Source organism: Myiozetetes cayanensis, unplaced genomic scaffold (genome assembly GCF_022539395.1).
Source record: "Myiozetetes cayanensis isolate MyiCay16 unplaced genomic scaffold, myiCay2020 scf10, whole genome shotgun sequence".
Classification (NCBI taxonomy): Eukaryota; Metazoa; Chordata; class Aves; order Passeriformes; family Tyrannidae; genus Myiozetetes; species Myiozetetes cayanensis.
Window position 1 is genome coordinate 1,817,311 of NW_026086605.1, and position 14,119 is coordinate 1,831,429.

The 14,119-nt window shown below is 43.9% G+C and overlaps 1 protein-coding gene across 4 annotated transcripts in view; it reads left to right on the top strand.

Moving 5' to 3' along the window:
- Nucleotides 1–3,963: 3,963 nt before the first annotated feature.
- The window catches only part of PLPP4 (phospholipid phosphatase 4), a 49,820-nt gene continuing 39,664 nt past the window's right edge, over nt 3,964–14,119 (top strand). For 2 of the 4 annotated variants that reach the window (XR_007631859.1, XM_050338550.1), the window contains exon 1: nt 4,077–4,313. Coding sequence is in view for 3 of the 4 variants with exons in the window: in XM_050338550.1 (XP_050194507.1) it covers nt 4,258–4,313 (56 nt within the window). In the remaining variant the exon portion in view is untranslated. Of the gene's footprint in view, nt 4,314–14,119 lie in introns of all 4 variants that reach the window. The other 2 variants (XM_050338560.1, XM_050338542.1) reach the window with 2 other exon arrangements.

The window sequence follows — 14,119 nt, forward strand, 5'->3', positions numbered from 1 at the left end:
GCAATAGCTGTAATTTGGTAATGACACAAAATAATGGCCATTTTTCACCGTTAAGTAACACAGGTCTGAAGTGTTTGTGTGCATCTGACCCACCCAGTGTACTGCAAACCTGCCACATAATCTTTCTAAAGCTAAAGCATTCTGTAGATTTACCTTTTACCACAGAAATTACAAAAAAATATAGGCTGGTTCCTTCTGGATTGAGCTCCAGTAATTAAGAAATGACTGATTTATGCAGATTTTGGAGTTTCCCATGAGGTGCTCATACACAGAGGTTTTCTCAGAAATAAATTATGTGCTTACATGTGTTACGGATTTCTTTTTCTCTTCACTCCTCATCACTTTGCCTTAGGTTCAGTAACCTAAAGCAGTGAATGACAGACAGATGAGACCTATGGAACTACAATGTTTTGGAAAAAATTCAGGGAGAAATGGATTCATCTCACCGTAGAGATGGGCCCCAAGCTTGCAGCTGCTGACCCTCACGAAGACAACTTGAACTTCTGAAAAGTGCCCAATTTTTATATGTTTTCAATCAACAGGTAAGCTTTTGGGACCTAAAGATTTTTCCATTTGATATTTATTTTCATTTCTGACGTTATATTGTAATGTCTGTGATTTTGTAAAAAATACACCATTTATATTTATATTCATGGATTAGACACTAATGCCAAGCATTGAAAGAACAACAACAAAGAAGTGGTTTACCCCCAAAAGTTTAGAAACAGAGTGAACATAATAACTACTTTTAATGATTCAAGAATGAACAAATGTAACATCCTCATAGTAAACATCCTTTGTTTTCTATCAGTCATAATAATTAGTTATTTTGTGAATTTAACTTCTTGAGCAAACACAGTGATAGGAATTTTTCAGGATACTTGTCCCATGTTTCATTTTAGGAGATATATGACACATTTTAACATCCTGAATCAGCACAAAGGTTCCTATCAGCTTCAGTGGGGCTTAAAGATGACTTTCAATCTTCTATGTTTCTGCAGTGATATGATAACCAGAGACTGTTTAAAAATATTAATCTGAAGTCTGAAACAATTGAATTATACTCTTTTTCTTTTTAATTAATTCTGCTACCACTTCCCTTCCTAAGTCTTATGAATTCTCCAGGTGATGATGAATACCTTAGAATTGAAATATTTGTCTTGAACTTCTGAAACATTACCAGTGTTTCTTCATAGATTATTTTTTTCTCCAACTGTGCAGCCTGGGAATGCCTCAAATTTTATAGGTAATTCTTTTCTCTGATACAAACCTGTAAAAATGCATAGGTAGGGATTTGTCTAATGAACATTTTGGGCTGTATCTGTGGTTTTTCATTGACTGATCATTGCATATAGCCATGTAACACTAAAAAATTACATTAAATATTTTTAAGAACCCTTTATATGGAAGAAAAGCCATCAGCAGCCAATGAAACTCCATGGCCCTGAGTACTTCCACAATTACAAGATCTAAGAATTGGACAGACAACATTATTTCAGAGTAGCCTAAAATCTGTTCCTCGCTAATTACCCCTGTAACTCGTAGCTGGTTTAAAAGTCAAAGCAAGTTTTGCACAGCAGGCAGCTGCAAGTTGGGTCCAGCTTAAAAAATAAAAAAAAATCAATCTGATGTGTTTTTGCTTCATAAATCCCCATCAGCTGATATGCACTGGAAAATCAGAACACTGCAAGCAGATAACTGCAGCAAGACAAACTGTGTTTAATTTCTAACCAGCATTGTTTATTAGCTCTGCTGGTAACACTTGAGTGATTCCAAACATAATAGAAACCTGTGAGAAAACTCCCTTTTGCTGCAGCAGGACAGTAGCAAAGTCAGAGAAGCTGAAGGATCCTGTGAGCAACTAGACAGTGGAAGGGGGCTGGAACAAGAGGGTCTTTAATGTCCTTCCAAGCCAAATCACTCTGTTATCCTAAGATCCATAGGCTAAGACAACACAGCTGACAAGATATATGCAATTCCAGGACAAAAAATGAAAAGGTGAGAAGAGGTGTAAGTGGTAACTGTTTCCCCAGATGGTCAAGCAGAGCAAACACTCTGTCCCCACTTCTGTCCCCTGTGTTTGTGTCCCCCCCAGTTTAGTGGACCTGGGAACTGCAGTGCAGACTGAGATCGTTATCTGACAGTCTTTGCAACTCCTTGTTTCATGGCTGGCTTGATTAACACAACTTGTGAGGCTGTTTCTGTAAGGAAGGACTGTTAATGAAAACAAAGATTATTCGTGTGCACACCTGGCAACAATGTCGTTGGGGGCACAAGTGAGAGGAAGCACAAATATTTGACAACAGATGACAAACCAGCTGAGTGTCCTCAAATGTAGGTGACTTGTCCTTTATCAACACCGCCAGTTTAGGATGGAGATTTCACCATGAAGCTTTGTTTCCTGGAAGAGTCACCTTTTTTAAAACCCAGAATATAAGTAGTTGACTAACCTTTGTCCTGAAAATTAGTGCAATCAGGCGTACAAGGGAGGTAGATCTTATTTAAGTAACACTAACACTTTGAAAGCTCTCTCCAATGCCAGTCACACACCTGTGTTTCCTGGGCTTCAGTCATACTCCTTGCAACACATCTAGCACTGGTGTATTTATCTGCAGCTGAGGTTAAGATGGAAGCTTATGCCTCTGTTCTTCCACAAACATGGACAATAAAAGTTTAATTCAGAGTTCAGAGCTTCCATTTTATGCATAGTGCATGTATTAAGGAGATAGGTTTAATAAAGCCTCTCTGGCATTAATTCTCCAGCAATAATCATGTAGTAAAGTGAATTGGATCCCCACTGCAATCCTGATGGTTGTTTTGTAACTATGTGCAGTATTAATAGCTATGAACACTTTCCTGAAGGACATGCCTTCAAAGGCCCCATGAAAGCAGATAATGAAATACATTTAAATGTGAATTAGTTTGCTGCATTTCATGACTTAAGGCTGAAACTCTCTTACACTAAAGATGTTCAGGATCCAGTCTCTCCATGCAGAGGAAGTTAAACGAACTCTGTGCAAAAGCAGGCTGAGGCAATGCAAGGATTAGGGTGGTTCAGAGCCTGTCACTGGGAGGAAGGGAGGATGGATTGGAGGAAACACAGGAGTAAACTGATGCCATGATTATTTTGCTGCCTCTCTCCCATCACAGCCATTTGAGGTTGTAACTACAACCTCTGCCCATCTGTTGAGCTGGACCCAGCTCTGGGAATGGACAGTGAACTATTGACACAGTTAGGCTATAATATCACATATTGGGAGGAATCTGACCAAGTGACACAGGATTGACATGCTGGGTTATCTGCATTACTAATGAGGAGTAGGGGTTAAAAAGGCACGGATGTCTGAACGGGCGGACAGCCTATTATAGGAATACATCATGTAGAATGTGTTCAAACGTTGTTAATCCTTTGTGCAAAGATAAAGTAAATGGTCTGAGCTCAGTGCCAGCACTGAGGAGCCCTGGTGTGTAATCGCCCAGTGCACGGCAATGTAAGTCTTTATGAGCACCTGAGATCACCTGTGCGCGGGGTGCTCCCTCCCCCCAGCCCCACTTAATTTTTATTTCTCCATCTTTTCGGAGCGCAGGGCTTCAGTAGGAGTCCGTGATGACCAGCGGAACGCCTGCCCAGCCCGCGATCGGAGCTGTGCCATCCCCGGGAGGGCTGAAACCCGGCTGTGCCGTGGCAGGCGATGGGGACGGATGGGCGATGGGCTAATGGCTCTCCAGCTAAGGACGGGGGAGCGCTGCGCTAAATGGGGCAGGGAAGAGCGCTCCCTACGCCCCACCGAGCTGCTTCCCAGCGTTAGGCGGGGACGGACCCGCAGCGCCCCCGCCGAGGGCACCGCGAAGCCGCCCCGAGGGGCGGCCGGGACGGCGCGGCTGCAGCTCCGGCTCCGGTTCCAGCTCCAGCTCCGGGCTCGGCAGCGCCGCGGGGGCGGGGAAGGGGAGGAGGGGAGGGGAAATCCCCAGGATCCCCGGCCCCCGCCAGGGGGGACACCGCGTTAGTCGGCGGGACCCTCCCCCGGCGCTCGGCAGCGCCGCGCCCCGCAGCCCGCCCCGCACAGCGCGGCAGCCGAGCCATGGCGGGGCCGGGGCTGCGCCCGGCGGGGCTCGGGCTCTGCCGCCGGCTCTGCGCGGCCCCGCGGGGCCCCGGGCGGGCGGCGTGAGGCGGCACAGCTGCCCCGGTGCCCCCCTCGCCGGGCGGGGGATGAGAGGCGGCGCTGCGGGGGCTGCGGGAGCGCGCCGGGACCCACCATGCGGGAGCTGGCGATCGAGATCGGCATACGGGTGCTGCTCTTCGGCGTCTTCGTGTGAGTACCCGCGGGAACTTCGCTCCGGTGCCGCGCGGTGCCCCGGCTCCCTCCTCGCACCGGTGCCGGGGCGGGATGTGGGGCTCGCCGTCCCGTATCCCTTGCATCCCGTATCCCTTGCATCCCGTATCCCTTGCATCCCGTATCCCTTGCATCCCGTATCCCTTGCATCCCGCGTCTCGCATCCCTTGCACCCCGCATCCCCTGCCTCCCTTCCCGGGGGGCTCTGATGCTCGGGCGGACCCCGCGGGGGATGCCCGAGCGAGGCGCCGCTGCCGCCGTTCCCCTCCCTGCGGAGGTGCGGGGGCTTTGGGATCTCGCAGCCGGGAGCCCTCTCCGCCCCTCGGGGTTTTGCCGAAGACCTGCGGGAAATTCCTTCTCGGGTAAACTACTGTTTGTGAGAGAAGCGTGCAAAAAGCTACCAACCGAAAAAAAAAAACCCAAAACACCGCGACCCCCAAACGTGCTGCTGGTTTGGTCCGGGCGGCTCTGGTTTGTGCTGTGAGGTCTCAGCCGGCTCGGCGGTCAATGCGCCTCATCAGCGGGCTGGGAACCCTGTGCCGGGGAGCTGCAGCCCCGGTGCCGGAGCTGAGCACGGAGCTCGGGCTGAGCGGGAGATGGAACGTGGCTGAGTGGGTCTGGGAAGCTCATCCGCTCGCTGGTGTGTGGGGAGCAAAGTCAGGGAAATGTGGTTGCTGAATGATGTGCAGCTATCGCTGCAGGAGCACTCTTTGCCTTTTTTGGGAGAAAGCAGTTAGGTGTTATTTTGCTCGGTGTGCTTAAGACAGGCTTCCCCCTTGCTTTTCAGAGCGGTGCCCGTTTCTTTCTTTCAGGCAGGTTGTGTTCTGCATGCGTTTGAACAAAGAAAAGTTCCACTCTGTGTAAGTTTGCGTGTCCATTGCTTAATGTTTAAAGACGAGTGTTCTCGGTCTTTGTGGTCTCTCGGAAGTATCGCGGAAATCAGTTTTTGCTGTTTGCTTGTTTGTTTTCTTAACGCTGGGGGCTGTTGGTCACAGCTGCAGGCGGTATATCTGCTATGCTGTGCTACTGACTTACAGCTGGTGAATATGAACGCTTTGATGAGAGTCCTTTCTGAACATCTCATGGTTAATTAAGAACTTGCCCAATTTACTGGTGCTTGATTTGTTTTTTTTTTCCTCAGTGCTCATCTCTCTGGACTATTGATGCTAATCTTTAGATTTGCAACTTGTTAAGTGTAATCATCTTCATTTTAGGGAAAACTTTGATACCTTCAAAAACCTGTAAGGTACCTTTGATATCTGTCAGTTTTGGTGCATTTTACTTTGAGAGTAGACCTGACCTCCTTTCTGGAATACTTGGACTTACAGGGTGAGCCAAGACCTCGGAATCTGATGCTACATCAGAACCTTTCTCTTCATTATGATTGTGTTCATCACCTGCTCCATCATAATCGCCTATTACTCTGATACGTAAATCATGCCCCATTCTAAGTAGTCATTTCTTGGTTATACTTGTCTTCTGTCTTTATTTCCTCTCTAAAAGATCCTGTACTTTTCACTGGCCTTTATGCTGTGGTTCTAATATCCATTGAGTGGTAGCTCATGGAAAAGCTTTTGGTAGAGTCACCAATAATGGCAAATGCCTATGGAAGAACCTCCAACATTTTCATGTAGCTCAGCTCCTGCCTCCTTGGAATGCTGGAATGATTCTGATATTTCCTTAGGCCATTCAGAGCATTCATTAAAACTACTGAGCACTATAGTATTCTAAATTCAGGTTGGTGTTTAGGTTCGTGAAGAACTGCACTTTATCTGCTTGTAATGGTTCCAAGAATATAATCTCTAGTAGACCAAAAGAACAGATTTATAATTCAGATAATCTTAACACCCAAGTAATCTTTTGCTATTGAAATAGTATTCAATAGTTCTCTCAGCTTTCTTAAGTGGCAATTACTCATGTTTTGTAACTGTTATGTTACAGAGGTTTAAAAACTGTGTTTCCCGTGGTTTTATACAGAGCCAGAGCAAGGATTTTTATGGAGCATTGAGTTCAGTGAAATATCTTTTCAAGAATGAACTTTTACTGGTGAATTTGGAAGCGCTGGGACTGGAATCCAGGCAGCAGCAATCTGAGCTCTACTGCAGAAGAGATTTCTAGGAATGAGAAGGCTGCACATTTTCCCCCTCTCTCGGAAAGGAATGCCATTAACAGAAATGAGTTGAGGCTGGGTCTGAGCTCATCCCTGTTGTGAGTGCCAGCTGGGACACAGATATTTGTGCACGAGGAACCAGACAGAAGAGAATTAGCTCATTCTGATAAGGTGTTGATGACTTTGGTCATTACCAACCTTCGTGGTGTTAGAAGGCTGACCTTGAAGGTAAATGGTTCCACATCTATTGGACAGTCGTGAACCATCTGTGCCTCCCAGATGTCTTTTAGCTTCAGCCTAACAGTTCCTATAACTCATGAGTAGGATACTGGCGTATTTTGTACCATAGAATGCGAAAGGAAAGGGTGCATATTCCGTGTTGTAGCCTTGCTGGGTAATAAATGTCATTTCATAAAAATGGAGGTGTGGAAGCTTCTGTTGATGATTGCTGAAACTGAATGTATTGCCAGTTGGGGTGTGTTTTACAGCAACAACCACCATGTTTCCTGTACTCAAGACTGGTATTTTTTTCCCTCCCAGTTGCCATAATTACCAACTTCAGTCATTCCACCAAAGGCAGAAACCTGTACTTATCGTTTAAGATACATTCCATCGTGCAAATGGACGGCCTTAGAAGCCCTACACCCTTTTGATGGCTGTGTATTGATTTGGCTGAATTCCACAGACATTTAGGGAGGATAATGATAACAACTGACTCGGTTCTAGACGTTGTGTTCCTGGCACTTGCTAAGTGTTCACTAAAGACAAGATTAGGTATTGAAATTTAGCAACTCAAGCTTCTGTGCATTTAGAGATCTGTGCTGAAGGGCATTTTAGCCCCCAGGATTTACTGGTGTTGAAGGAGGGATTAGTTAGGAGAGATTAATTAGAAGAACTACAGCTGCCTAAAAATTGAGAAGCAGGAGTTAAACAAACTCCAAACCCCAAACAACAAACACCCCAAACCCAAACACAAGTGGTTGCAGTCAAAAACATGCTTAAGGCACACTTACTTGACTGGGAAGGTGAATAGCTATTCGTTGAGTACCTTCAGCAAAATAACTCTCAAGCTACATGTTATGAAGTGCAAGGAGGACAGTGGGATTTCTCTTCTGCCCCACAGTTTTCCCCAGTTCCTTAACATTAAAAAAATAATTTTAAGCTTTCAAAATATGTAGCTTTGCGCCTTTTGACTGGGCTGAAGTGATTCGATGGAAGGTAGATGGGCTGCTACCTCCTAGGTGAAGAAAATTCTCATCCCATACTTTGGCCATTACATTGTTATTCCGTTATGGAGTTTGAAATATTTTTCAATTAAACCTTGACTTCAGTCGATTCTCACTTCATGTTTTTGTTTAGATTTTTGTTTGTTAAGAAACATATGTGAGTGCAGAACTGATTTTTTTTTAAAGTGAAATTTTTCATGTAAAGTTTCAGAAGTAGAAATGGTCTATTGTTTAATATAACAACGATGAGGATGTACTCTGTTTACAGAAAATATCCAATGCTAATTTGAAGAATGATTGAATTAGAGTCTTGCATCTCTGTTTTCATAATTTTTGTACTTATTCCTATGACTTGGAGCATCTTAAGATGCCTGATTAATGCTAAAACATGTTAAATGTGGCCAGTCTTTCATCTGATCCACATGCCCAGTGGCATTTGTCACTTAGAGGATGACTGAGGAAAGCAAATTGTTTTGACTGCCTTGGGTTGTTGGGTTTTTTTTAAGATAAACCAGTCGTAAAAGGATTTGTGAGCGAGTCTGATATTTTTACACAGGAGTGATGCCCTTAAAACAATGTTTTTCATCTGTCCTGAAAAGAATTCAATGAGTGGTGGCTCAGAGTGAGCCTGAGGGGTGTCTTTGTTTCTTAGCAAAGTACCTAAAAGAGAACATCGTGTATCTCTTACAAGGAAAACTTTGTGCATCTGTTTCAGAAGTTTTAGCAGGCCACACCATCGTCTCTCGGTAGGAAGCTGGAATCTGGGTGTGCTGTAGTGTATTTAACCCAGTGACTCGTCAACAGCACATTGCTGATGTTTTGAGAGCTAATTGATTAAAAGAGAGTGTTTCAGGGATTGCTTGGTCAAACCTCGAGCTCTTCAGTGCGTGTGATGTGATTAAAATATGAATGTCATTTGGAGTAATTGGATATCTTCCCTGCAGCACAGTCTCATTAGCAGCCCCCCTTGGGAATAAATGTTTATCTGCAGGCAGACACATACATACATTGCACACGTGTGAGTTTGCAGCATTGACCAGTGCTGACATCTTTTGTGTGTGTGCCATTTTCAGATTCTGGTGTAAGTAAACAAAAGCTGTTTCTCTGCATGTTGTGTTTCTCACAAGTTTCCAACATTGAGATATGAATCAGGTCATGAATATGCATGAGGTAGTTTAGCATGGAAGGTTCTTTCAGGTAGATCTCTTTGTCGTGGGGTGGTGATCTGGATATTGTGCATGTGTTGCCTTTGTAAATGACACCGAGTATTGGCTTGTTAACAAAGAAAGAAAATCATTTACCTGAGGAAATTCTACAGTGCTGCAGTTTTGCTTTGCTCTTCTCACAGATTGTGCTTGCCTTTTCTCTGTCATATCGACTGGATTTTTGGAGGTTAGACTGAGCTGAGAATCATGGGGAGCTGGAGATCTGTAGGGAACACACACAAATAGATTGAGAAGAAATCACCAATCTGAGACATTAAGATTTATTTCTTCACTCTGACTCAAACACAAATCAGTTGGACTAAGAATTGAAAGCCCCTTTTAAACCTGGGCTCTGTACCTGAAGGTTTCAAATGAAGTAGGTGTTTTGCCACCTGAGCTTCTTGGTATTTTTGTGTCCTACCTTCTCAATTTGAATTTCTGATAATTCTGACTTTGTTTGGAACCTGAGTTTTGACTTCTGATCCAAACAGTTTTGGACTTCATTTCTGTGTACCCTAATTTCTCACCAAGAAAGAGAGAGCAATACTTCTTTTACTCACCCTTCCTTTATTTAATTGATAAATTCTGTGTTGTGAGGAAGCGAACCCTCTTGAAAAACTCAGGAGCCCTTTCAGTGTTAGCTTCACAGCTGGTAATGATAATAAGAAATGAGAATGTTAAGATGTTTGCTAACCTGTTTAAAAATAGGTGCATTGTTGTAAACCATCATTTACAGGTTAAAATGAGGGAAAGATTCAGTTTTGTGGCACGGATTGAAGGCTAGTTCAGGGACTAGGGCTAACAAAGAGTTAAGGGAAAGACCTGCTATGAAAAAGACAGCCTCTTTGGTGCTGAGGATCTGAGAACACCTATCAAAGGTTGCATGTTGAGCTCCAGTGGCAAGCGACAGACTTGTTCCAGTGCTCAGCAGAGTCTGTGGCACCTTTGAAGTGATGGCAGAGTCAGAATGACACGGAGCTTCTGCAACTCCCCGAATGCAGCTGATACATCACAAAGCAACCTGGATTTTAACTTTGCTCAGCACTGTGCCCTTGACAGGTTACTGTCAAAGCAAGAGGCCCTAAATATTTATTATACCTGGTGTAATACATGAAGCACAGGACAGAACAACCCTGTGCCTGTCCTAAGGTGTGAGGAGGGTTTGCTGGCAGGACTTGGGACCCTCACTGGAGCAGTTCATGAAGAACTGCAGCCCAGGGGAGGGATTCCTGAAGGACTGGGAGAGGGACCCCACGCTGGAGCAGGGGAAGAGTGTGAGGAGTCCTCCCCTGAGGGGGAAGGAACTGCTGAGGCCACAGTGTGATGATCAGATCACAGCCCTCGTTCCCCACCTGCCTGGGCCACCGGAGAGGAGGAGGGACAGAAAATCAGAGTAAAGGTGTTCTGAGATTTAGGTTTTATTTTCTCATTCTCCTACTGTGGTTAGACTGGTTTCCCCCACTCAAGTCTCTTTGGCCTGTGGTGGTAACTGTGGAGTGATCTCCATCTGTTCTTATCTCCACCCAAGAGCCTGTCAATGTGTTTTCTCTCCCCCATCCAGCTGAGGAGGGGAGGGATGAAGTGGCTCTGGTGGGTACTTGGCATCCACTCAGGGTCAACCTGGTGTTCAGCTTTGTTGAAGCTTCTGTTTCCATCCTTTTGGTATTGTATTTATCGAAACTAGGGGGGATTTTACTGACTTTGATAACAGTTATTCGGATGAAAGCGAGCCTGTCTTTTTGTGCAGACTTTGGTCAGTGCAGAAGATGATAAACTGTTTTTACAGACTGTTGTATCAATACTTCTAGATTGTGGAACAAATTTATTTCATTTGTCTTCCCCGAGTCCCGGGGAGGGAGGGCAGGGAAGCTGGAAGGGGATTTAATGGCAGGAATTCTAATTGTCCTGCTAATAGGATGGGATCTCCTGGCCAGTTGATCTCCATGGCTAAACTCACAGCTGAACACATGCTCAAAAAGGATGTTATTGTAAATGCCAAAGCACCTGCTGTAGATTTTTTGAGGAGTAAATGGTGACTTTGTGTCTCTTCTTGTTGAATCCTATTTACTCCCAGACTTTGACATTTGTATTTATTTGCTTCTAGCCTGATTGAGGGTGTTTTATAGTGAGAAGGCTACTGAGACTGATGAGGTTCTCATAGGGGAAATTTTTCTTTAATTAATTGATTTTTATACTTTGACCTAAGCACAGTCAAGATATGACACAACTGTGTTACTGATGGGAAAGACTTTTAATGAAAAGTACGATCTTACTGCTGAGAATGCACTCATCTGGCACAGTAAATCAGGATCTTTATGGTCTCCCAATCTGTCACTGACTTTGAAAAGTGAGTGCTTGGAAATAGCTGGCAGAATTATCGATGCTAAAAGTGGATTAAGGATTATATTTAGCGTGTCTTGTAACTTTTTTTTTGCATAGTAAGGACCGTGCTGACACCGAGCAGGGGAGGCTTGAGTGCCACATCCATACGGGCAAGGATTAATGGACAAAGTCTGACAGCTGAAGGCACTGCTCATGTCCCCAGTTAAAGTATTGCTTGTGACCCACCAATGAACAGCAGAGGCTTATGCTTAAATGGCTAAGGAAAGCTCCCCTGGTTTCTGAATCAGAATAGCTGCTTTGCAGAAGATCCAATTACATTGTCTGCTTAAAAGAGACCTTAAGTTGTCATCAGATGTGGCACTTCAACCGAGCTTTTGTGGGTTTTAAGGCACTTTGCATCCACCTTTTCCCCTTGCCTTTTAAGTGGTGAATTTGTCATCACTGGACCACAAGAAACTCTGTGACTGATTGAGATGATTCTGTAAAAAAAAAAAAAAAAAATTAGGGTTGTTTCTCTGTTGCAAATCAGATTGCCACCATCCCTGGGTGTTGTATTTGTTTGTTTCTCGGAATTACAAAACAATTTTACCATCCAAATGGCTAAATATTTTCCTTGTTAAAATAACACTGAATTCTAATTAGAAGTGCATATAGATAAAGTGCATAAGTGGAAACTGTTTTATTGTAGGGCAGAGTAAGAGGGTTGACAACTGGTGTTTTCACAGTAAGTGGATGATTAAGATTAATTATGTAGGTGAATTCCAGAGAGCTGGGGAGGAGTGAGGGAGATGGTGAGAGTGGTATAGAAAACATGTTTTTCTGAGTAAATGTAGAAATAATTGAGCTGATTAATCTAGAAATCTGAGGAGACATGGCAGTAATTTTCACATGTAAGCAGCTCCACAAAGATGTGTGAAGAAGGCAAGCTGCTCCTCGTGTCCTTTGGGAATTGCACAGAAAGAAAAGATTTTTATAATAGTAACAAGGGAAACTTCGGGTTCTGAATGTGGGGAAATACCAACTAAATTGTAAGGACTTGAGTGCTGTGATGGATTGCCTGAGGCACAGGTAGAGTCCTCCACCAATGGAAATTGGAATCAGCAAGTTTCCAGTGTGCAGGGAAGAGTTTAAAGATGTTATAGCAAAATGTCTTGCAAGAGGTTTTTGACTCACCTTGTTGGGCAGAAGAGGAAAGAGCAGCACCAGTTGGAGGTTACTTGGAGAGGATTTCAGCAAACTCTGAGCAGAAGCTGAGTGATGCCTTCTGGAGGGCAGAGCCGTGCCAGAGTCTGTGTGCTAAATATTCTGCCTTGATGAGCCTTGGAGGGGGGAAATGAGACCCTGGGTTAGGTGAAATGTTCTGCTCTGCAGTCTGGCAGCTCAGCGTTTCACCCTGTTCCGAGTGCAGAGTTTTAGTGCTGCTTTAGGTGGTGTAAGGGAGGTGTAAATGAAGGATTCGTGGCCCCCTGCCAGGTGTTGTGAGAGCCTTGCAAGTGGCAAACACCAGAGGAGAGCATCATTTGATATAAAGTGTTATATTGTCATTAGCTGCCAATTGTCACTAATGGGAGAGCAGAGCTAATGGCCTGTCTGTACTCTCACAGCCTGCAGAGAGAGCATTAACAATTGCCTTCATCTGCTGTCCAAGGTGCTTTCCAGGACTGTAACTATTGCTGTTGGACTTCAATGAATGTTACAAAAGTGCAAAAAGGGATGTTCTTATTCCCCATTATTGTAACTTACTAATTTTTTAAAAATAATTACTAATACTCTGCAACATTTAGTACTCACACAAGTTTTTTGGGGGCTGAGTGATTTTAATATAGTTGGATTTGATTGTGAATATCATTAAGCAGGTAGTGGGTGTTTTTTCCCCAAGAGAAAAAGGAAGTCATTGCCTACAGCAACTGTGAAGGAAAAACTGGAACAAACTCGTAAATTTGTATTACATTTACTAAATAACTTGGCAAAAAAAAAAAAAAAGGTGTCTTGTAATTAATACCAAAGTGTTTCATTTTAAAATGCATTTTTTATTGAAGCAAGTTGAATGGATGCCCAAACAAAATACTTCATTTCAGTTTGGGTTAGGATAATATGCTTATGTTTGAACAAAAACAAATGTTTTAATTTCACCCAGAGAAACTCTTGCTGGAGCCTTCTAGACTGGGCCACAATATTTCTCCTCTCTCCTGCTTCCTTATCAGCTCCTGAGTTTTTAGTCCAAAAAAAAAATGGTCTGAGAATGTGTTTTGAGGTAAAGTACAGTTGCCAGCTTTGACACTTCTGAGAGCTACATCAGAGTCCACATACCGAGGATTTCCTTTCCTTCTGCTTTCTCCTGCCCAAACACACATTAAAATGGCTTTTGTGAAATATTTCGTAGAGTATATATTTAATAAAAACAGGGCATCGAGGCAACAATTAATACCCTAAATCATGGTTTTTATTAACTAAAACGAGAGATAATGCAATGAAAGCAGGGACCAAGAGCCTTCACGTTGTTGGTATCTGTTATTTTGTGACACTCTCTCTGTCACAGCACTGCAGCTGCACTGGACTGCCTGATGTGTTGCACATTGGCACAGTAAGCAGCAGCTCTGACCTGTTTGCCTTGAGCTTGAAGTGCCCCGCTGCTCCCTGTGAGCAGGGATCACGAGGACAGGGCTGCCTTTTCACCTCAGGAGCAGCCAAATGCCAAAACAAAGATGTTTTGGCTCCAGAAGGGTTTATTTTGTATTCTGCCCACCAGAAAGCAAAGATCACTCTCAATATTAGGTCACAGAAAGTTTTAAAAACTAAAACCAAGCCAAAAAATGTGACTTGGAGTCATTTTGCAGTGATTTTTTTTAGCCACCCTTATTTCCTGCACCTCTATTCAAAGCTGCAGTGCAGCAGGACCAG